Source organism: Crocodylus porosus, unplaced genomic scaffold (genome assembly GCF_001723895.1).
Source record: "Crocodylus porosus isolate Cpor-Errol unplaced genomic scaffold, CroPor_comp1, whole genome shotgun sequence".
NCBI classification, from domain to species: Eukaryota; Metazoa; Chordata; order Crocodylia; family Crocodylidae; genus Crocodylus; species Crocodylus porosus.
This window is the reverse complement of record NW_017728949.1, coordinates 4059413-4082141: the sequence shown is the minus strand read 5'-3', so window position 1 is coordinate 4082141 and position 22729 is coordinate 4059413. Positions and strand designations below refer to the sequence as shown.

Sequence of the window (22729 nt, the reverse complement as noted above, 5' to 3'; positions counted from 1 at the left end):
CCTGGGGGACTCCACTGCCCACACCCGCCCCGGTCAACATTGACCCGTCCACCACCACCCTCTGGGTGCGCCCCTCGAGCCAGTTTGCCACCCATGTGACTGTGCATTCATCAATAAAAAAAATATATATATTCCCTTTAGACAAGCAGCATTTCCTGACTTGGAACCTATGAGAGGAAGGGAACTGTCTGAGGCGGGGAGGGGAGAGAATGGAAGATACCCAGATCCAGCTCCATCAACCTAGCTGTCCCCGCTGTTGAGGTGGCTCTGTAGACGTCACCTCTCTTCCCTTCTGGCTCTTCAAAGGACTGACTGCAAGATGCAGCTTGGATATGTAACTACAGGCCAAGGTCACAGTTTGAAAGCTGTTGCCAGCCTTGGCCATTTTCAAGGGGCCTAGGCCAAGCTCCAGAAGTGTGGCTAAGTAAAAGGCCCCAAAGCCTGTTTCCAAGTGGCTGTAAGGTGAACCTTTGCAGGTGTGACAACTAGCTTTGCCTGCAACGTAAAGGAAGCCATCAACATGTCTAACTAAACCAGTAGAGATACAATTAAGTTAGAGATGCACCAATATATCAATTGCATATTGGATCAGCACTAATAAAAGGAAAATTAACATTATCAGCTATCAGGTTTTTTTGGGCTGGTGTAGCTGATAAAGTCACTGATAAATACAATATGCCTTCTGGCCATGGCCCCCAGACACCACTTGCATGTGTGCAGTTGCATACGCATGTGGCTAGGAATGCAGTTGAGCAGCATGGAGTAGCACCCTGCAGGTATGCCTGTGGAAAGCAAAGGGTGTGGGGGAGGAAAGGAGTGTAGTGGGGTGCAGATCGAGACCCCCACAGTAAGGGAGGGAGTGGGGCAGGGACTGGAGGGGCTGTGTAGCCAGAACAGTGAATGGAACCTAGGGACAGGGCAGGGAGGTGGGACAGAGCTGCGAGGACGGCTGGGGAGGGGGGCGCTCCCCACTGCTGTGTGCACCCCTGAGGAGGAGGCGGCATGAGGGGGCATGTGGCCCCCCAGATTTGTGCACAGGGCAGATGCAGGCTGCCCGCTGTGGGCTCTCTGATCTGCTATCTTTCCCTCAGCAGCCCCACACTGGCTGTGCATCCCCTGCCCGCCCAGCATCAGTCAGGGTGGCGACTTGCGCTTCCTGTTGCTGGGCAGGCTGGGGATGCATGGCTGACATGGGGCCCCCGGGGCAAAGACAGCAGGATGGAAAACCTTGAGCCCAGAGTGGGCAGCACACATCCACCCTCACTCTGGTCAGCTCAAGTTAAAAGCATCCCTGTTCTTAAAAATAATAGCGGTGATGGCGCTTGAACTAAAACTCATTTGACAAGCTTTAGTTCAAGCACCACCACCTCCATTTTTAAGTGCCAGGGCACTGATTCCCTAGATTAGCAACCCATAGCTCTATCCTACTCCCTGCCCCAGGCCCATTCACCACCCCGGCTGGGCAGTGCTCCCAGCCCGTCCCATTCCCTCCCTCACCATGGGGGCCTCAATCTGTCCTTTCCCTCCACAGGCTTACCTGCAGGGAGCTGGTCTCCATGCCGCCTGGCTACATTCCTGTAAATTAAGTTATCAGATCTGTATTGGCTGATATGGTTTCATCTATGTATAATCAGTTACTGGTATCAGCCGAGAAAAATCTTTATCGGTGCACCCCTAAATTAAATAAAGCACAAGGTCTGAAAGGAGACATTATAAGGGAAGACCTTACAGTAAATAATCCAAACATACTGTATCATAGCTTTATCTTAAAGTAATAGTAGTAGCAAGTGATATAACCAGATGTATTAGATACTATTTTGCTATAATAGATATATTTTTGTTAAGATGCTTATTTAATTTGTAAAAACAAAACAACCTTCAGCATTCCACGATGGGGAAAAAAAGGAGATAATAACCTCTCTGTTTTACTTTCCTAAGGATACAAATCCCAACTAATTGACACTTCCCAAGTCCACAAGAGATCTGATTCAGTTGAGTTCCAAATGTTTGTGATGCAAAAAAGCTGAAATAAAACCACATCAGAGGTAATTTATTAGAATCAGCCATCTATAAATATTGAGTATAGGCTGAGGGGGAAATTCAGAGAACTTGGCAAATTCAAGAAGACCTGCTGCCAATCTGTGCGCCACCATCCTCTACCTCTAGAGCCTACCTAGCTGGTACAGGTGAGAATCTATGTTGTGCTGTCACAGGTAGCCAGACAGACTTGAAGATAAATTTTTATTTATCTTATTTTTGTTTTCTGAAGTGCAAGCAAATAAAAGCTAAGGCTGTAGACCTGTTTCTGCCTATTATCAGCAGCCAACCCACATGGTTACTTATAACTGGGGTAACAAGAGCCCAGGCCTCTCTCTGTTCATGGTGCAGCAACCCTATAGTTCAACATAAAATAAGAAGAAATGACAATAGCTGCATCCAGCAGAGGGTGAGGTGTGCCCTTCTGGAAACATATACCAAGGGTGACATTCTATTCCCTTCTTGGTTGGACAAGTGTCCAGATTTAGTCTACATGGCAATTTTGGTTGTCTACGTGCCAAAAATGCCACATACCCACAGGTCAGCATTCCTGTGTGCATGTGGGATGACTGTGCACCTACATGTTTGTATGGACTGGGAGCACACCAAAGTAAGCATTACACACATGTGTGTTCTTTGTGGGTGCAGCCTCAGATGCCCCCAGGTGCCAAAATCCATGACTACCAAACTGAGACTCAGGAACAGAAAAGGAGGTGAGTGTTCCTCTTTTGTCCCCATAGCTCAGCGGCTAGGGTAGTCACCTGGGAACCTGGAGCTCTTGGGCTCCCTTTGCCCAGAAGGACTTTGGACCCGAGTTTCCCTGACTTCCCAGGACAGTACTCTAGCCACCATGCCATAGGTCAGTCGTTAGGCCCTCCTTTGGAACTCCTTCTGAAAATGAGTTGCTAACATAGTTATTGGAAGAAAATGGATGGAGGACAGTGGCAGGTATAAGCTTTTACCTCACTGGGAGCAAGGACCCCAGGTAATACCCAGAATCCCTTCTCTTCCAGGCCAGCAGCCACCATATTGATCCACAGACCCTCTGGCTGCCTCTCTCTCCACCCCACAGCTTCCCAAAAGGCCAGCTTCAAAAGGAATAGAGCATGGACTGGATAATAACTAACCTGCAGTACAGTCGTTAGAATGTTGTGCTGCAAAGTCAGAGACACCAAGGTTCAAACTCCTCCCTCCCCAGGTAAAAGCGAAGGGCCAAAAACCCCAGACCTCCAGCTTCCCAGATGAGTACCCTAGTCACTGAGCTGTTGGGGGCAAAGAGCAGGAATGTGCTGTCATTGTCCTACCAGTATATATTTCTAGTCTGGGTTCATAAGTGACATTTTTGGCACTTGGGCAACTACACAGATGACCAAATCTGCACACTTAGACAATCAAGAAAGAAACTGAATGTTACCTCAAAGGGCTCTAAGAGAGAGAAATGCTGGGAACCACTGTATTCAGACAATGAGAAATGAAGGAGTGGAGAGACCGCATGATCTTGCTATGCTTGGTGCTGTCTTGGCTGCCAATGTTTGGGAGGAGGAAGATGGTTTAATGGCTTCTCCAGTTAAGTAGAGCATCAATCCCAGCACTATAAAATCAGCACTTTCCACTTCCCCGCTTGGCTCTGCCAGTCTCACAGTGACCTAACTCCGTATACTCGTCGCACATCTTACATCATTCCTGATACCGATTAAATTGGACACTGATTTCAACATCTGCCAGATGGACATTCCCTGTCTTAAGTTCATTAAAAATGCCATAGCTATTTTGTTAGATCCATACCAGTTTCCTTACTCCAGTTTGACAAGCACACATCTACACTGTCCATTCATTTATGCCCCACGCCAGCAGGATTGCACAGTAAGGGATGTAACAGTGGTATGAAATACCTCTCTCATTTTATTGCTCACACCCATAGTCACACTCTCCCAAAACCTATCAAAAGGCCAAGAGATATTGTTATAACTGTAACTCACAGAAAGGGAAAATGCTAATTTGAATAAAATATGGAAGAGAAAGGCTCAATCTTCATGCCTTTAGGGCCTGAAGCTGAGATCAGGATTAAAAGTTCCCCATAGTAGTATTACATTAGAAAGCTTTACACTTCCTCTGAGGCATCCAGTTTTGGTACTATCCAGCAGAGACTGGACTAAGCTGAAGCACAAATCTGATGCAAAGGGCAGTTCTTATAGATAACTCAGGAAGTTTATGCTGCTTCCTCCACAGAAAATGGCTAGAGATCCATTCTTAAAAAATTACATCTCCAAAAGGCATAAAAATGATTTCTACTTTAATGTGACAGTTTTCTGAGTTAGAAAAAAATAACAAGGGGCTGCTGAGTTAGAAAATGGAAGGTAACAAAATAATGACATTAAAATGGTGACATGATGCTGGAGGGTGTCTTTCTGAAGCACAATCTTTCCTACTCCTTGCCTTGCTTCCTCTTGGACACAATTATCCATGCCTCCTCCTTTGGTGAGGTGACCAGCTCATATTTGGACTCTGTGACTTGCTCTTTCACAGGATGCAGGTACAGTTTCCTGACCAGCACACTCAGCAACACTGTAGCCACCATATAAGCAAACCTAGGGGGAAGGAGTAACAAAACACACCATGAGATAAATCTGTCAAGTCATCATTGCCAGCCCTGACAGATTGGATCAGCAGGGATGGCAGAATTTAACAGGAACAGGCTGACATGGCTCTTCCCTCCTTTTCACCACCACACATGCACATTTTTCTTTTATCTACCTCAGCTCTGGGCATTCTTGACTTCCTGAGAAACCCAGCAGGGAAAGGTTTTTCATGGCGGATTCATCATGAAATCTGTCTGGATCAAATCTATAAAAGGCAAAACAAGCATTGATACTTCCTGTGTGTATGTGTATACATACACTTAAGACAAACTGAGGCTAATCCAGTTTTCAGGAAGTACACACAGTTTAATTTCTCCCTCATCCTTCCTTCTCCGCTGCTTTCATTGCCCCTCACTTTCCATTGCCAGCAGCTGGTGTGTGTGTGTGTGTGTGGGTGTGTGTGTGTGTGTGTGTGTGGGTGTCAGAACTGATGATTCATTTAAATGAGAAGAGCTTGCTTCAGCATTGGGTTGTCAGAGCCTCTCAGGGAACAACTCACATGTACAGGCTTTAGTTAAAATGAAATTCTCATAATCAACTAACTGAAAGGAGACTAATAAAATGTACGGCAGTTTAAAACATGAGTGATTATATTACAGAAAATGTGCCATTCTGTGACTTGAAGGCAGTCCTGTTTTACTGCATATTAGAATCTTTCCATTACACTTCAAAGCTTGGCTCCAGGCCTAAGCCTTCACAGGCAATGCTGGATCTTATGATTTCTGCAAAAATTGCAATTTTGGTAGGTCTCTAGCCATAACTGCAGCCATTGAATATCTGGCAGTAGGCCTTGTCCTCCTTCTTCTACATGAATCCCCAGATCCTAATGCACTCTTTACTATTTCCTAGCTCCCATTCTGGTGTGTGATCCCCTCCAGCTCTTAGGGGCCATAGCTAGCATGATGCTGCTAAAACAGAAGGCCTCTGCATGGTCCCCTTTCTCCTGAAGCAATACGGATGGCTAAGAGGCAGAATGGATCCCTTAGTGTAATTTGTTCTCCCACAAGCTTTACTGTCTTTCCCTTCCAAATAGAATAGCTGACCTACATTCTCTCCTGCCCAGGCGACATTAGACCAGCATTAAAAACTACCAACGGGGGGCCAAAGCAAACTACAGCAATTTCCCCCCTTCTGGAATTCAGTTTTTTCAGAGCAGAATCCTCTCTTTAGTGTTCCTGGGTGGAAATAATGAGATAGTTTCCTTCCTCTTAAAGACAGAAATCTTTGACTGACATTTCGTCCTGTGAGCCATTGTTTTATAGTAATGAATAGCGATTCCAATTCCATTTTAATCATGGCTTCCCTTTCACAGCAAACCTGAAAAATAAAATCACACAGCATTTGCTGTCGAAAGTCTGTGAATTTGCAGATAGAGATATGGGGGGAAATCTGCTTTCCACCTCCTCAACACCCACGGTGAACACAAGTGTGTAGCCTGGTCAGATTATATTTGGAATTAACCAAAATCCTGTGCTTGGAGACAAACACAAAGACCTGAAGAGATCTTCTGGAGGCCTCTATTTCACTACAATAGGCTGCTTAAGGCAGGTCTGAAAGCCTACTCAGATGCTCATCCAAGCAGGACCCAAAAGGGGAAGGAAGAAAAGAAAGAAAGCAAACAGTAATAAATGTTCCTGGGGTTGCATACTTGTAAGGTGATGGCCAAGCTGAGCTGTCCTGGAGCACCACCCCTAGTGCATAGAGCACAAGAGTCTGAAACAGAAGAGGCACCCAAGTCAGTGTTTGTATTTAATATTCCAGAAAGTTACCTTTACACAATGGGCAACCCTTACAGAAAAGTCCAAACTAACTTAATATAAAAAGGATAAATTATTCAATGTGTTTTTACATTTACTAGCAAACCCTGTCCCTGACAGACAAAGATATCCCCTACAGGATTGTTAAAAAAGGCAGCACAACTTATATTAAGGCTCTCAATCTCCAATAAATTGCATACGTTTTCAGAGGGACTTTAACTGTCCCCACGTGTTTTAATCCTGACACATTAAATGCCAAGCCCAAACTCCAGCTGCCTTTTTTGTGGGCTTTAGGGGACAGAGGAACTATTTGGCTCCACTCTTCTTGGTAAGTCCTATGTTCAGAATGTGCAGATGAAACCTGCTTCATCTATATCTTCTCTTTCCTCCATGTTATAAAACAGTCAGGTTTCAATCATATGAAGAGATTTAAAGATCAGGACAAAGCCAATTCCAAAGGGCCTCTCAATATAAATACAAGCCAGCATATTTCCATTTTATAATGAACCTACTCAAAACCATCTTAAAATTAAGGAGCAGGGGGCAGCTCAGTATAAATGAAATGGAACCCTTTGCCAGCCCCGTTTAATCCAACCACTTATAAATACAGGTCTCAAGGACAGATGACTACTCAAAAGCAGAATCTGCCTTTGCGCATGTCAGCCATTTGTGGATTCCAAATGACGTTGGGGCTTTTTGTTATTATTTATTCATTACCTGGTTGTAAATGATATTTTACTGACCAATATAAACTGGCATCCCTGACCTCAAGGCTTACAGTCCACAGGGCAAATCCTATTCCTTTATGTGGGTTAGTCTTCCTAGATCAAGTTACACTTCTTATTAGCTCATGCAACTTCAGTGAAGTCAATGGAACAGCACCAGGCCTTATTCTGCTGCCCCTGACTTCAGTTGGACTCTACTGCCAGTTAGGAATGCAGCAATGCTTGCAAACTAGCATTTTATAACTTAAGGGCCCAGTTCTGCTACCCTTATTCATCCTCAGTAATACCATGGAGCATGCTTCATTGCCCCACTCCTATCCACTTCTGTGGGCTTCAGCTCAGGCCCTTACTTGGTAAGTAATTAAATCTCACTGGAACTCATGTATGACTATGCACAGTAAGATGCTACTCTGCATGAGAGGCCAGGCCTAAATTCCAATCTTCTACACATACCTGAACCCTGGGATCCCTCCAAATATCAGCATGGAGGAGCATTATAACTAACTACCACATGCAAGTTCACACAGGGCTCTGTAATGGCCCTCGCATTGAGGAAAAGGGAAAAGCACATTCTAGGCTCCCAGCTTAACTAGACAGATATTAGAGCCAGCTCTGAGTAAACTTTGCTAGAATAATAATCACTGTGACAGTAATCACTACTTACTGTAACTGGTCCCCCTTTGGACGTGAAAAGGACAAAAATCAACCAAGGAGTCTGGGTGTGAGCTCATAGCTATGTCATACCTCTTTGGGGATAACATGTTGGTCAACTCTTCCCTCCAGCTCCTGCAGCCGTGCAGCAACTGGAGTAAGCTTTGCTGTCCGCACAGTCTCACACAGCACCTGTCGGCAGTACCTGCAAGCACAAGGCTATACCAATAACCCTTTTTCAAAAATAGGCAGTGCTGCTCTGAGGAAGGCTACATCAACTGGTGAACCCTGTGCATCCAGGATTATGGTCTGGTCCCAAATTGCTTCCAGCATACATCAGACACTTTCCCTTATCTATGAGAAGTCCCAGGATCTATGCAGAGAAAGCAAGAGGCACTGGGGGAGGAGGAAGGGCTGTGGAGGGAGGGCTTCAGTTGTACTCCCAACCACACACACTTTGGAAGGCACCAGCAGTTTCAGCTCAGCAATGCACTGGCTCAGTAAGAATTAGTCAGAGTCCCATGCAGGTATGCTGCACTGAGCACACTAGGGCAGAGGACTTGCAGCGCTCCTGCATCACAAATAACAAACACACAGTCAATGTTGAAAGACAGAAGTTTCTAGGGGAATTATCTAAACACTCAGGTTCCGACATAGGTGTTTTGAATCCCCCACAGGAACATATCCTCTACAGCATTCCACAGGATGAGTCCAATGCCTACAGAAAAAGGTATCATCGCCTAATCACTTGCCCTGAACTTTCTGGTCATGTATGCTGTCCACAGCTTTCTGTTCCAAGACCACCACAAGGAGTCTTGTCATGGGACCCAATCCAGATTGAAATGAAGTAAAGGGAAATGTACTTATTTACTCCAGTCAGTTTTCTTGAGCAAATATTGACAAGGTCCCTAGAGGTCATTAGAAAACACACTCATCATTGGCCTCAGTTCATCGGCCAGCCTGGGAATCATCTTACAGCATGTGGGACCATACTCCAGTAATTCTCAACCATGGTGCAGCAGCACACGGGGTGCCTTCAGTTCAGGTCAAGGATGCCACTTAATGTTGGTACCGTTAGGTGCACAAACATGATTCACAAGATAAACCCAGATATTTCAAATAAGAATCCATAGCATTAAAAACATTCTGGCCAGCTGTGGTCTTTCAGAGTTTGTTTTGCTCTCTTATTTTTTCTGTAGTAAAAAATGAGTGAAAGCTAAGAGCTGCATTTTCTAAAGGGTGCCTTGAGTCTATTGTGGGGTGCCTTAAGTCTAAAAAGGCTGAGAACCACTGCCATAGCAACACCTTGATCAGCTCAGGTGCCTCTCCCACTCTTAAAATGAACATACCTGAGCTGCTCAATTTTCTCAAGTGTAACTGGGCCCTTCCCCAAAACTTGGTCTATCTCCTTATAGAGGTTCTTCTGGATTTCTTCTGAGGTAGTCAGGAAATAAACTGCCCAGGTGCACACTAGGAAAGAAATAATGGAAGTGCTGACTCAGCAGACATCACTCTTTAAGGGAGACAAATCAAGTCCAGTATTCCTTATCTCTGTAACTCCAGTTTTAATCAGCTAAGACAGTGAAGAGTCACAAGGAAAATACACAAAACACAAACATGAAAGGGTAACATCCTTATGAAATATAAGATGTAATGGCATCAAATTTGCCTTGCAAGCTTTAACTATTCCATGACAAATAGAATTATTTCAGACAGTTCCTGCTAACAAGGGATACCCGTTGAATATTCCTTTTCCTGTTGTGATGAGACAACAGCCAATCAAGAAGGGAACAGTCATCTGAAGGGCCTGGAGTGCAGTTTAACAGACAGGAAAGGAACCAGGTGCTCTTAGGAAGGGTCAGATACTCCCTACAGCTGCTCTTTCCCCAGTCTTAGGAACCTGGCTCAACTACACCATACCATCATTCAATATGAGGGCCAGCCCTCAGCGTAAAATAGACAGGCTGTTAAAAGGCCCCTAAGGAGCCTGTAGCAGAGATGAAGGGAGCAACCTCTGGTACAGAGGGCTCAGAGCACAGCTGAGAAATGCTGGCTAGGAAGCGATGTGGCCAGAGTGGCTGAACAGTCACCAGTTTAGTACTTCCCTCAGCAGAAATCTTATTACCAGTCAAGGAAGGAATTTAAGTTACGTTCCCTGATGCAGGTCTGAGGGAAAGCAGACAGCAACAGCAACAAGGCAATTCCTTTTCCAAGTGAATCTTAATGTTAAAAAAGGGAATCAGATGACAAAGGATGGGACAGGAGAAAAAAAAATGTGTATAACTCCTTCTCTCAGTTACTCTGGATTGGGTTCTTCATGTATCAGTTAATAGATTATTTATGATGTGTTGCAGACTTCTTCAATAATGTAATTAGGAAAAAATAATCCAAATATGAAATATGCACACACAATGTGGTTTTTCCCAAGTCAAAGTAAACAACTAGCAGACACTCTATTGTTCCAACTTGTCCGTTCACTGAGTTGTATGGAGATCCTTTGAGAAAAAACAAACAGCTAAAAACTCTGGAAAAAATCCTGTCTTTCCATATCACCATGTCAAGACATTCTCTTCAGGTGAGTTTTGCTTTAGTACCCTCGAACACAAGACACTTTCTTTCAAGATTCCAAGTTGGATATTAGGAAGAACTTCCTAATTGCGAGAGTGGTTAAGTACTGGAACAGATTATGTAGAGAGGCTGAGGAATCTCTGTCATTAGAAGTTTAAGTATAGTTTACATCAATATTTATCTAGGATATTTTTGTATTTTGAGCAACGGACTAACTTAGATGACCTCCTGAGGTGCCATCCAGTCCTATTTTTCCCATGATTTTATGATTTGCTAAGCAGATGACTTTGGTTTTCATAGTTCCATAGCTTTAGTTTAGAATAATTCCCCTATGAATTGACATTATGCACAAATAGAAGCTTTCCATTTGGTTTCTATTTATGTTTGCTTTCCTCGTAATCCTTATCTGAATACCAAGTAACTCTTTTAAAAAAGTGTTAACACATGTACCCCAGAGGGGAATCTGAAGCATCCAGTCAAACATCAGCAAGCAGCTATAAATCCACACAGAGCAATGAAGTCTATTTCTGGTCATGATCTTTGTGGGCTTCATCTTTTGGTGTGTTTCACTGAATTTAGAATTAGCTGGATAAGCTTAGAGTCTAAGTGAAAAATGGCAGCAGGAAATTTTAACGCTCACTGTATTACTGGGAGGGCTGTCAATAACAGATTAGCTTCAATCTACTTACTGCAAAGCTGTGTCAGTACTCTTCTAAAAAAATGCCCCTCATACAGCAGTGTCATCAACACTGCTATAAAAATACCTGCCTAAATACATTTCCAGTAGAGAAGTAAAGGTAGGAGAAATGTTGCTTTTCTTTAGCACAGAAAAACATTCATCTGGCTGTCCTATTTTTGATACAGCTCAGCCCCTAAACCTGCTTTGGAAAGAGTAGAGGGCTATCCATGTTTTTTACTTACAATTAGCAGTGATTACGCATCCTGCCAGGGAGAATATCATTGTGTCTTCTAGGATCTAGGAAATAAAATCTGATTCAGACAAGTCAGAGAAAACGTTACAGAATGTAAAATCACATCCTCCATTCAAAACCACCCTAACCCAGGGAGCATGAAATGCAGCATGGGAAAAAAGAACAAAACTCTCTACAGTACTGCCACTACAACATTTCTTAAGCGAAGGCAGATGATTAATACTAAAGCAGCAGAATGGAAAGCTACCAAAAATATAATGTTAGTAGAGGCTAGATGGAATGAGATGCAAGATAGCCAATTAAATTAATCAAATGCTAAGATGCAATTAGCAACTGATCTAGCAAAACTCCATCAGTATTTAATTACACAACAGCTGTTCAGACCTGCTTGTCACTCAGGTTCCCTTGCAGTAAGGAGTCAATGAAGATATGCCGGTGGAAGCTCCTGTCCCGCCGCTCCTTTATGACTTTCTTTAAGACCAATTCCATCTCCATTAAAGCTTCAAAAACACAAGTAAGATTCTATTACAGAACCTGGGGCTCTCACAGACCCAGACACAGGTGACCTGGATGGCGGCCCAGAGCCCAGACAAAGGAGGTGGTGGGGTGTCCCCAGATCTGTGCATGGGGAGAGGGAAGGCTGGGGCAGCACTGGTCTCTTACTGGTGGGGGGGCTATGGTGAATTTTGGGATGGCTTCAGCCCCCCACATAGCCGCCTCCCAGTGCTGCTGCCACTGCCTGCCCCAAGTGCAGCCCTGCCCAGCGCCCTGCCAAGAAGAGCCTGGTGCCACCCTGACCCAGCCTGCAGAGGCAGCCTGCTCACCCCACCCTGTGCAGTTCTGGGGGTATACCCCCCCATGCCCTCTTGGAGTGCACACAGAGGCAAAAGCTGCCCCCCCGGGATGAGCTGCTCAGAGCTCCATCCCATGCCCTGCCCCAGCCCTACTTCCTCCCTCACCACAGGGGCCCCCCTCCCCCCACAACAGACTTACGAGCCCGACACTGCTCTCCATGCTACCCAGCTGCATATTGGAAACGGATCAGTATCGGCCAATATGGCTCCTTAAAAATTGGCCATCAGTATCAGCCCAAAAGTTCTCTATCAGTGTATCCCTAATTCAAAGCATCCCTCCACAACGTTTTTGAATTTGGTGGCACCCTGGTAGACCCCCTTCTGTACTGCTACAGCTTACCTCAGTGATTCTCAAACAAGGTGATGCCACAACCATGACAACTAGGTGGAACTGCCCTATGCGACTCTTGTGGAGCCAGATCAGGAAGTGGCTGTGGCAGAAGCATATGTTCCTGCCTTCAATAAAGTTATTTGATTAACTGAACACAGGCAGGAGCAACTGACTTTGCTGTAGCTCTTCCCAGTCTGGCTACACCCTCTCCTCTTGGAAACAGAGACACATAGGACAGTTCCACTTACCTTGTACACCTCCATTTGCAGGAGAAGCATGCAGGGAGATATTTTTGGATACTGGGAATCTCACCATGCTAACTATTGAAGCGTTGACATGCAAGGGGTGGAACAACTTACCATTTTCATACTGCTTTTTTCTGGTAGCGCTTTTGTCAAGTGACCCATCCAAGAAACCCTTCCCAATTTCAGCCCAAATCTGAAAGAGGGACAGAGTTACTCTTTCTAGTCAGACTACATGAAGTCCTGCCTAACTTATTTTTTCACATACATAAAATAAATAAAATTCTACTTCTTCAAAGTAGGTCTAAACAGGAAACTTAATTTGTAAGTACAGACAGAGTCACATGGGCTACTATGTTTGCAACAGTTTTGCTGAGTGCTGCTAATACTGAGCTAAGATGAAACAGGTCACTGAGCTCTCCCACAATGAGGAGGGAGCTGGAGGAGATGAGAACATGCAAACTCTAAGTGGGAAACCTTTAAGTCACTGGCTGGGATCTGAATAGCTTAACTCACAGCCCCAGTCCAAGTGACTGAAGCACTACTACAGGAACCTGTCAACATTCCTAATATTTATGATATAAAAAAAAAAAGAAGAAAAAAACCATTATTTTAGGCCTTGTTTATCTATCTAGCCTTTCATATAAAGCACACCAGGGCACAAGACCAATTTTAAAGATGAGCTGCAAATGTTTGTTTTAAAAGGGTCACCATTATTCTCCCACTGAATTTCCCTCTGGGGAACCATCTGCTTTCTGGCCAAAGCAACTAGCCATGTTAGTTAACATGGAGGTTTCAAGGGAGTTTAACGGCATTCAGAAAAAACAGATGTCACTTAATATCAATGGGATTTGACTGCCTAATTCCTGCAGGCTCTTTAGGAAACCCCAGCCTTAAGAGAACCTCTGCCATATGCAAATTTTATTGCATTTATTACCTGTTTCTTTTTTTCCTGACAAAAACAGTTAGAACAAGAAAAAGAGTATACCTGCTCTAATCTGAACCTCATAACTTGAACATGCAAGATGAAGGCTTCTGTTCCAGCATCTCATACTCTTGCATGGTGATGATGGCTATGCACTGACTATCAACTTACAAGAGGAATGGGAACAGGGCTTAGGAAGAGATCCTTGGCTTTTCCCCAGACTTACCGCATCATGGTTCCTGCGGAACTGAATTACTTCCTGATCATCTTCAAAGTAACTGCCCATTGCTGTCTGTGTAACAGATTTCATGGCAAAACCCAGCATGTGCTGGCAAAGAGGCACGTGTTGAGACTCCGGAAAGGACAACCATTTTGCTAGCAACTCTTCTGACAGCTGAAAGGAAAGAAATCATAAAAGTGCGTGGGTCTCCACAATCCAAATAAAGCTGCAAGAGGAGGTGTTCCCACCCAGTTCACACATACCAGATGCAACTCAAACTTACTTTCTTCCTGGGGCTTTCTTTTATTAACTCAAACTAAAATAAATTTCAGCCCAAGATTCCTTGGCTGTTGCAAGTTTTTTCCCTTACAGATTTTTCTTTCTTTGACTCTTGTTCCCTTTCTAACTGGCCAGGAACTCTTAAGCCATTTGATACTTCTGGTCTGGTGTTAATAACATGCACTATTAGGGCACATCCCCACAAGCAGGAACATGCATTTCCTCAGGGACAAATAGCAGTGGTGCATATTTAGTTGTCCTCAGCCATGCTCCTGCACACGCACTCTACTCTGTGGCAGATTTCCCCAGGAGGGGTAGGGGAGCTTGAGGCCAGCACCTGGGCTGGTCCCAGCAGCCTTACCTGGGGTGAGAACCTCCTGGGGCTACAGCAGTGGTGTTCCGTGTACATGGAGCCTGGTTGGCAGCTGGAGGGTGGCTCTCGCTGGCCAGGTTCTGGTTTCAGGCAATGCATGCTGCCACCACATGTACCACACTGCTGTTTTCTGCCCCGGTTTTTTTTTTGGTGTTTTTTTTTGTCTTTGTTTTTTTGGTACCAGGAATTCCCGGTATCTAATTTTGGGGAACCAATTCACGTGTGCCACATACGTTTTTGTGGCACCTCAAAATCCTTTGAAGCACCACAAACTGCACATTCCTGCTCGTGGGGATGCCGCCTTACTGGGCTGCCATGGCAAGTCAACAGAAAAGCTCTGCATCTGTGGATGATCTCTGTTGCACTCCAGAGCTACTAGAAATCACATGTTCCAGTATCCCTGGTTGCCTCTGAGGTCCTGAAATTATTTTAGCCACATGCCTTGCCTTACCCTGAATGCAATGAGCCAATGCCACCAAAAAGATATTTTTGTACTATATTTAAACAGATTGGCAGACACTGCCACTGCTTCGCTTTAAAAGGTGTTACCTTCCATTGCTATAGTAACAAAGACAACCGTAACTGAAAGATGAAGGAAAAGCAGGATTTCTTCAGTTTTCTAACTCTGAACACTTGAAAGCATTTTTATAGAAGTGTGTTCAACTATTCCCCTATTCTAACTTAAAATGGAAAGGTGAGATGCACCTGTGTGTCTGTCCCTTCACAAACAATCCAGATTCCAGTGACTTTTAGGGCATGTCAGGCCTGCTCAGGAATGTCTAGTAATTACACTCTAAAAAAGCCATTTTGCTAACAACACTCTGGGAGAAGCCACTTTAAATATGATGTGGCCTATAAGCATTACCCAGTGAAATATTAATACCTCCTTCTACCCTTCCTCGCCCTCATCTCTGAAAGACTTCTTTTAATAGTGATTTATCCAAATAACTTTAGAGTAAACAAAACAAACACCCCTGTTTCATAAAGAATGGGCATATTGTGAAGCAAAAATGGTATTTTTTGAGAACTGAGGGAGAGAAGACAGAAATCAAGCTTATAAGTGAAATCCACTGCCTCTACACAACAAAAAAAAAAACCTCAGAAAGTGAAAACTCTGTAATTAAAAAAAAACCCCAAAACCTAAAAATTTGGACATGGTTATGGTTCCACCACCAACCCTTACTCTGCTACTTCACCCCAATACCACCCCTCTTCAAGTTTCCACTACAATCCACTAATTGCCACTCTCCTAGGGCAAGTGGGACTTGCAGACCCTCAGATTCAGTCCTTCACCTTTTGGATTACAGCAAAGTTACTCTGCAAGGACTTAGTCACACCATTTTCATACAGCTTTTTCCTCAGGTGGCTCTCTCCTGCATCACCACTCAGGCCGGACTGGTATCTCAACAAGGATTTGAGTATCATTTCAAAAGGATCCGCTGCAATCAAGGGGAAAAAAGAAATCAAAAAAAGAGTCTGGAATATGTGTAACCAGAACAGATGTGGGGAGGAGCAGAAGTCAGTCTCAGAAGAGTTTCTCCTGGGAGAATAAATTCTTGTATACTTTCCTCCAGCTTAACAGATCCCAGGGATCAGGAGGAGCAGAGATGTGGGGAAAGGCTTCCATGCTTTCCAGAAACCAAGGTTACCAGGTCTGGGGAAGGCAAGGGGAGCAGCTGCTCCTGCCCCTCCCACAGACAGTAGGAAAGGAAGAAGCAGCCATTAGCTGCTTCCCACTGGCTCCTCTCACTCTACGATCTCTAGAGTGTGAATTGGACAGGGGTCTTTGCCCCATGTGCTGGAGTCCTTGAGGGAATGGAAGGATGGGAACAGCCCACACCTTCTCTAGCCTGGGACCCTCCCAATCCTTGGGAAGATGCGAGGAGTAGGGAAGAGGGGCAGTTACAAGTACTACCCTCTTAACACTTCTACTGCTCCTGCTCCCAAAATCATTTCTAGTGCATCCTAGGACTCCTCTATACTTAGACAACATTGTTTGAGTAGAAATATGAGGCTTCCACAGATCTCCAAGCCTCTGCTGTTCCACATAGTTCAGACCCCCCAAAATTGTCAATGAGAGTACAATGCTCTATTAGTGTACCAGGCCTTAATAGTGTCTGGAGTTTTTAACTAAAGTTATGGGGGTGTGCTGGAAATATGCACATAGCACAGGACAGTCCCTGCCCCCAAAGAGCTTATAATGTAAGCAGACAAGACAGAAATGGTGGAAGGAAAAAACAGACACATTGAAGTGATGGGATTTGGGCATGATCATGTAGCAAGGCAGCAGCAGAGCCAGGAATAGAATCTCTCAAATCCCAGGGCAAGACCTTATTTACTGGACCATGACGTTTCTTCTTCTCTCTCTCCGGCACATCTCGGCAATATATTTTGAAAGTCTCTCTTGCCCTGCATCTCAAATACTGGGTACCATGAACAAACTTGGACGATCAGATATACAGAAGCAAATAAACTCTACACATATAGAAAGCAGAAAAGTCATTATTTCTCTGCTGAATCTCTCTTGCAAAGTGTTTTGCCATGGTGTGGCTTTTGCTACTGTCAATCACTCCATGATGCTCTACTGATGGGTCAAATAGTGTTTAAACAACCAGCACACTACTAACCAATTAGAATGATAGATGGGTTCATGGAATGTGGCCAAGATGTTACTGCAGATTTAATCAGACATAAGCATTTTGAAGAAGAAAACCTGGACTATACCATTATATTTGGAGTTTGACATTTTTAATAGGTGTAATCGAAACAGTAAAGAAAACAAAACCCTCCAAAAAAAAGTATTATCAGGTCACAGGCAGTGTACTACATCCAAGTTTGTCTTTCTTTCCCATTTTAGTAAAAATCAGCCCAGGGTGCGTGCATGTGCTGCTATAAGTTTAATTTTGGCACGCTATACCCTCTCACCAAGTATTTTTGATATTCTTCACAGCAGTGAGGTTGGTAAGTCCTTGACCTGGTAATATGCACCACCACTGTCATTGATGAGCTTTTATTCTGCCTTAATCTTGCACAGAACTCTCAGTTAAACATGTTAAAGTGCCTGCCTTGTTCACATACCCACAAGCAAAAGACCCCAAAATGTCAGCAATCCTGGGTACCATTTATATATGAAAATGATTAAATCCCTGACATCAAGGATTCTTTGAATTCTAGAGGCTAGAGATAGAAAGGACCCATTTAAGCACTCTGTCAAACTTCCTGCTCTAGCAAGATTGGTCCCTGTAGCACACTCTCCATACCTCATCACCTTTCGCTTGTAAAAGCTCAGTTGACATAACTTCTGATGTTTCCCTGGAGGTCTCAAGAAATCTTTGCTTTTACCCCACCTATATTTTCTTTTGCCATGTCTAAAGGCCACTGAAATTTATAGGGAGCCTTTTTACAGGTTTCAATGGATTTGGGATCGGCTTTTTAATCCACTGTTCCTAGCTGTTACCTGCAGACAAACATAACCACTTACAAAGATGGAAGGAGTGTATCTTAAAGATATCTCTACAGCATCTTGTCAGCACCCATTATAACTGCCTGGCCAAACTATAAGTATTGAGCTCTCCTACTCTCTCTCTCTCTCTGTAAGCCAGCCTCAACTGGGGCTTCAGCGGGTCAGAGCTCCCACTATTGACTTACATCAACATAATTCAATTTGAACGCAGGCAGCAGAGAGGCAGCACATGAGTGAACACTCTCTCATGCACTACGTATCCGGCAAAGTAATTATAAACAAAGTTGACAGAAAAGATTATCCAGGAGCAGGAAATCACCCACTGTCACTGACTGTAAACCAAACACAGAGCAGAACAGCATCCAGGAACCAAATCTAAACTCATGCCCTCCAAAAGGGTCCTAAAAGCCTCACCTGCCTGCATCCTCTCCTGACACTCATGCAAATAGGAAAGCTTTGCAGTGGACTATAAACGTTGGATGGGACTGGCAGCAACAGGACATACACCACATCAGGATACCAGCAGGCCTCCTCACTGAAGCGAGCCTGAGTTCACCATCATCATAACAGCTGCTAGCCATAAAATGCTCAACAATGGTCTGTGACATTTGCTCCCAGCCCCATGCAAACAAGCATGACACAGGGAAATGGAAACAGATCCTGCCTCTACCTCACAGCACAGCACTGGGGCTGGGATTTCCAAAGGAGCATAAGGGAGCTAAAAACACCTCACTTCCATTGCACGTCAATAGGATTTGTGTGTTTGACACCCTTAGCAACCTCAGTGTGGACTAGGATTGCCTCACTGCCCCAGAGAATTGCCCTATGAGACACCACTAGCATCAAGCCTGGACTAAAACTACAAGCCAATCTTTTATTAAGTGATCAACCAACAGTTTAAGGCTACCCTGTCCTTTATTCTCAACTGCAAGAAAAGGTACACAAATGGTCTTGTAATTATTCAAATGACAGGTTCCATTTCTGTCTAAGATGTGACTACAGGATTTAAAAAATTAGGGAACAGGTCATATTTTTCAAGCAAATTTAAATTTCTGGAGATGTCTTAGCATTAGGGAGAGGCATGTGCAACTGACTGACTTTCTTCACCTTGCTTCAGGGGGAGTTCAGCACAGGTGGCACAAAGCTCCTCCACCTTACCCCATGTCTGCTCTAGGTTGTAGCCCAGACAATCACATTCAGGTGCCGGTATGGGTTTTTCAACTAGCTCTAGGCCCTGTGCATTTCACAGGCCAGGGGTAAGGGGATTAGCTGCAGAATCTTGATCTAGAATCCAAACTTTCATTTCAAAATTGGGGAGAAAAGATAAAAAAAAAAAATGTTCCAAGGAACACAGGACATCCTGGGTAATCAAGTACTGTCCCCTGCTGGTGGAAGCAACTGCATCACTTAATCACCTTCCCTAAACTTAAAATTAGTTAAAGGCTTTTTGCTCCCACTACTCTGATTGGAAAGCTGCTCCAGAACCTCACCACTTGGATGACTGGAAATCTTTCCATTTCCAGCCCAAACTTATTTATGGCCAATTTATACATATTTGCTTTTGTACCAACAACCTTCTTCAATTTAAATAGGTATTTGCCTTTGCTGGTCTTCATAGTTCTGCTGCATTTATAACCAAATCCTTCTAGTCTCTTAAAGACTAGATCTCCATGCCCTTGATTATCCTAGTAGTTCTCCTCTCCACCTGTTCCAATTTTAATTAATTTTTCCTGAACTTGGTAATTGGAACCATACACAACATTCTAGGTGAACTCTCTCAAGGGTCCTGTACAATGGCACTAATACTTCCCTTTCCCTACTACAAATACACTCCCCTGATAAATCCTGTGATAACATTTGCATTTTCATGGCTGCATCTTAGTAAGAGTTCATAGACATAATGTTGATTATCAAACATAACCAAGTCTTTCTCCTCCTCTGTTTCAATTGTATTACTCCACTCCTTTAGGTCCAATTATTTCTCTCATATTCTAAACCTTTTCTGCATTATTCATACCTTTCAACTTTGAGACCTCAGCAAATTTCAGTAAGGTGTTTCTTTGTGTACCAAAGTCATTCTTTAATTTTGATTCAGATTAGCTGTAAGACTGGTCCTTGCAAACTCCATGAGTGATCCCTACCAGCCCCAGAGTTCCCCTTTCAGCATCTCCCTCATTTTGTAAGAGCCAGTCAATAAGAGTGATTTTTCAGTGACAACCATTTTCATCTACGAACAGTACCAGAAGCTTAAACCACTATTATAGTTCCAACTTACTCTTATCCTCATAAACACTGAGAGTGAATTTTGACTCCAATGGATGGTTGTGCCAAAGCTCTCACTGATTTTAGCTGGACCACAGTGAACAGAAATGCAACTAAGAGAAAGCAAATTAAACTTACATATCCTATTGGGGTTAATGTGCTGCTTCAAGAGATCAGCTGATCCCAGACTGACCACAAGGCGTCTTCCAAACCAAAAAGAAACAATTGGGCCATACTTCTCATGCAAAATCACCAAGAACTCATGCAGGCTGCCACTGGTTATGATGTCTGGCAGGTTGCCATCTCTGAAGGAACAAAAACCAAAATTTACTTTTATGAGCAGAATCAACAGCAAAGGCAAAATATAAGGAAAATGAAGCAGGAAGCCACTTACTTCTCATCTGTTGGAGCCATTCCCGGGATATCCAAAGCTTGCCTAGAAGCCTAAGGAAAAAGAAAAACACTCCTCAGAGTTTTGCATGAACCTTGTAAGACTCACATTTTAGCACCTGTTGGCCTGCTGCTCCAAACTTTTTACAGTAGTTTAAAAGATTGTTGTATAAACTTCCAAGCTTGCGCTGAACAAATCTTACAATAAGCCATAATTGTTTCTTCTCATAAGAGTCCATGCGTATACGTCAGCAATTGGAGCTCTCCTTCCCTATTATTATACTTAGTTTCTACCACTGTGAGCTAAGGAGCAGAGGGAATTACATTTAACTTATCAGGGGTTCATTTGCTTTCCCATCTATACTAATTTTAGGGTCAGTTTTACTTACTTAAAACTAGTTAAGAAGTATGAGTTTTCAGCAAAGGACAGCAAAGTTTGATTTACACATTTTTAACTGTAGCTGCCAGAAAAGAGATGGTAGTATTTGCCACACAGTGGGTGCATCTACACGAGACGCTACTGTACAGTAGCACTAGCAGGTGCTGTGACTCGATGCTACTGGGAAGAAGTGATGAGCTACTGTGCAGTAGCATCTAAAAAAAACTACGGGTATAGTACCATGCAGTAACAACTATGCAGTCCACTGCTCATGTAGACATGACCAGTAAAGCCACATTTGTAGTGAAAATCTTCTTCTCTTTGCCTCAAGATTAGGCAATGCATGGGGGGGGAATGTGCCCCCCTGAGATTGGCCCTCGCCAGCCGGGGAGTGGAGCAGCAATGGCTGTTGCCACCCCTCCTGGAGAATGTGGGGGCATCAAGAGAAGCGCCAGTGGCACTTCCGGGTCTGCTGCTGGCACTTCTGCCAGCGCTGATTGGCCACAGGGGGACCCCCTGTTGGTGATCGGCCCCTGGTGAACCCTCCCAGTCGGTGATGGGCTGTTGGTGACCCTCCAGGATCAGGAGGCATCAGTCACCCATGATCAAAAGTGCAGCTCACCATCAATGCATGACATTGTTGTATACTATATAATATTATAAAACAATATTTATGTATTTCTATACAAAACTAGGCAGGATGCACCATCCCCAGACATGGGGATGGTGCTTAACTCCCAGCATGGGTCCAGTCCCGCAGAATTAGCTAGGATTACTCATCTCTTTAAAGCAGTGATTCCCAACTATCAGGCTCCTGGCCCTCTTGGAAAACGCCAGTTCTTGGTCCCTGCTTGTTGGCTTCAGGAAAAATAATAAAGCTATTCTCCTCTTGCAAAGAACTTGGGCAAGACCACAACAGTTCAGCAAGTTTACCATATTATGACTTTCTATTTGCAACCTCTGGCGTGACCTTGTGACGCACGTTTGAGCCCCGAACAGTACTAACACTGTGTGGCACCCCACAGCAGCCTTGACATGATCTCAAGCCATCCTGGGGTGTGGCGGCAGCCTGGCTGAGGATCACCGCTTTGAAGAAAAGCACCTGTGCGGTTGTGCAGGGTCAGCACTCTCACTGCGGACACCTGGACATGGGGCTCTGTTCCAACCGTGGGCATCCACACACAAGGCTCACTACAAGTTGATAAAAGAGCTGCTGGATGATGGAAATCGCCCCCCAGGAACAGGTGGGGACGGTTCTGCTTTGAGGCTGGATCAGTGTTTCTCAAACTGTGCACCGCAACCCAAAAGTGGGCGGCAAGAACGTATGACAGGATCGCCAACAAACTTTAAACACGTATCGACAAACTTTAAAGGACGGGTTCTCCTTTAAAGGAAAAACATGTGGTAACTGGTGGCTTTTCCCCTGCAAAGGTCCTGCCTGAGGGGCTACTTGGGCCTCCGCGTGCCCCACCCCCCAGGCCGGGCTCCTGCAGCGCGCTGCGGGCCGCAACCCCGGGCCGGGCGGGGGGAGGCGGCGGCGCTCACCGGGTAGAGGTAGAGCACGGCGCCCACCAGCAGCAGCACGAAGGTGATGGCGAAGATGGCGAAGTCCAGCATGGCTGGGCCGAGGCTCTCCACGTCCGCCCTGGCCCGGTTACACTGCTCGCCCGGCCCCGCCCCGGCCCCGCCCCGCCCCGGCGCT

General features: G+C 44.5%; 1 protein-coding gene across 1 annotated transcript; it reads right to left on the bottom strand.

Annotated features, from left to right (window-relative positions):
• Positions 1-3921: 3921 nt before the first annotated feature.
• On the bottom strand, positions 3922-22679 carry LOC109322671 (cytochrome P450 20A1). The gene is made up of 13 exons (XM_019553752.1): positions 22573-22679; positions 20653-20702; positions 20397-20563; positions 15827-15972; positions 13888-14055; positions 12854-12932; positions 11694-11809; positions 11299-11353; positions 9159-9279; positions 7903-8014; positions 6325-6389; positions 4792-4881; positions 3922-4625 (listed from the first exon to the last, which is right to left on the bottom strand). Exons 1-13 carry the CDS (start codon positions 22642-22644, stop codon positions 4463-4465), a joined length of 1404 nt encoding a protein of 467 aa, XP_019409297.1. The 5' UTR covers positions 22645-22679; the 3' UTR covers positions 3922-4462.
• Between the last annotated feature and the right edge of the window lie 50 nt (positions 22680-22729).

Excerpts from the sequence above, each read along its gene's own strand:
- LOC109322671 (XM_019553752.1), bottom strand. The coding sequence starts at position 22,644 with ATGCTGGACTTCGCCATCTTCGCCATCACCTTCGTGCTGCTGCTGGTG. Across the intron at positions 20,703-22,572 it reads CCGTGCTCTACCTCTACCCG|GCTTCTAGGCAAGCTTTGGA; the intron begins GTGAGCGCCGCC and ends CTTTTTCCTTAG. Across the intron at positions 11,810-12,853 it reads AAAAAAGCAGTATGAAAATG|CTTTAATGGAGATGGAATTG; the intron begins GTAAGTTGTTCC and ends GTGTTTTTGAAG.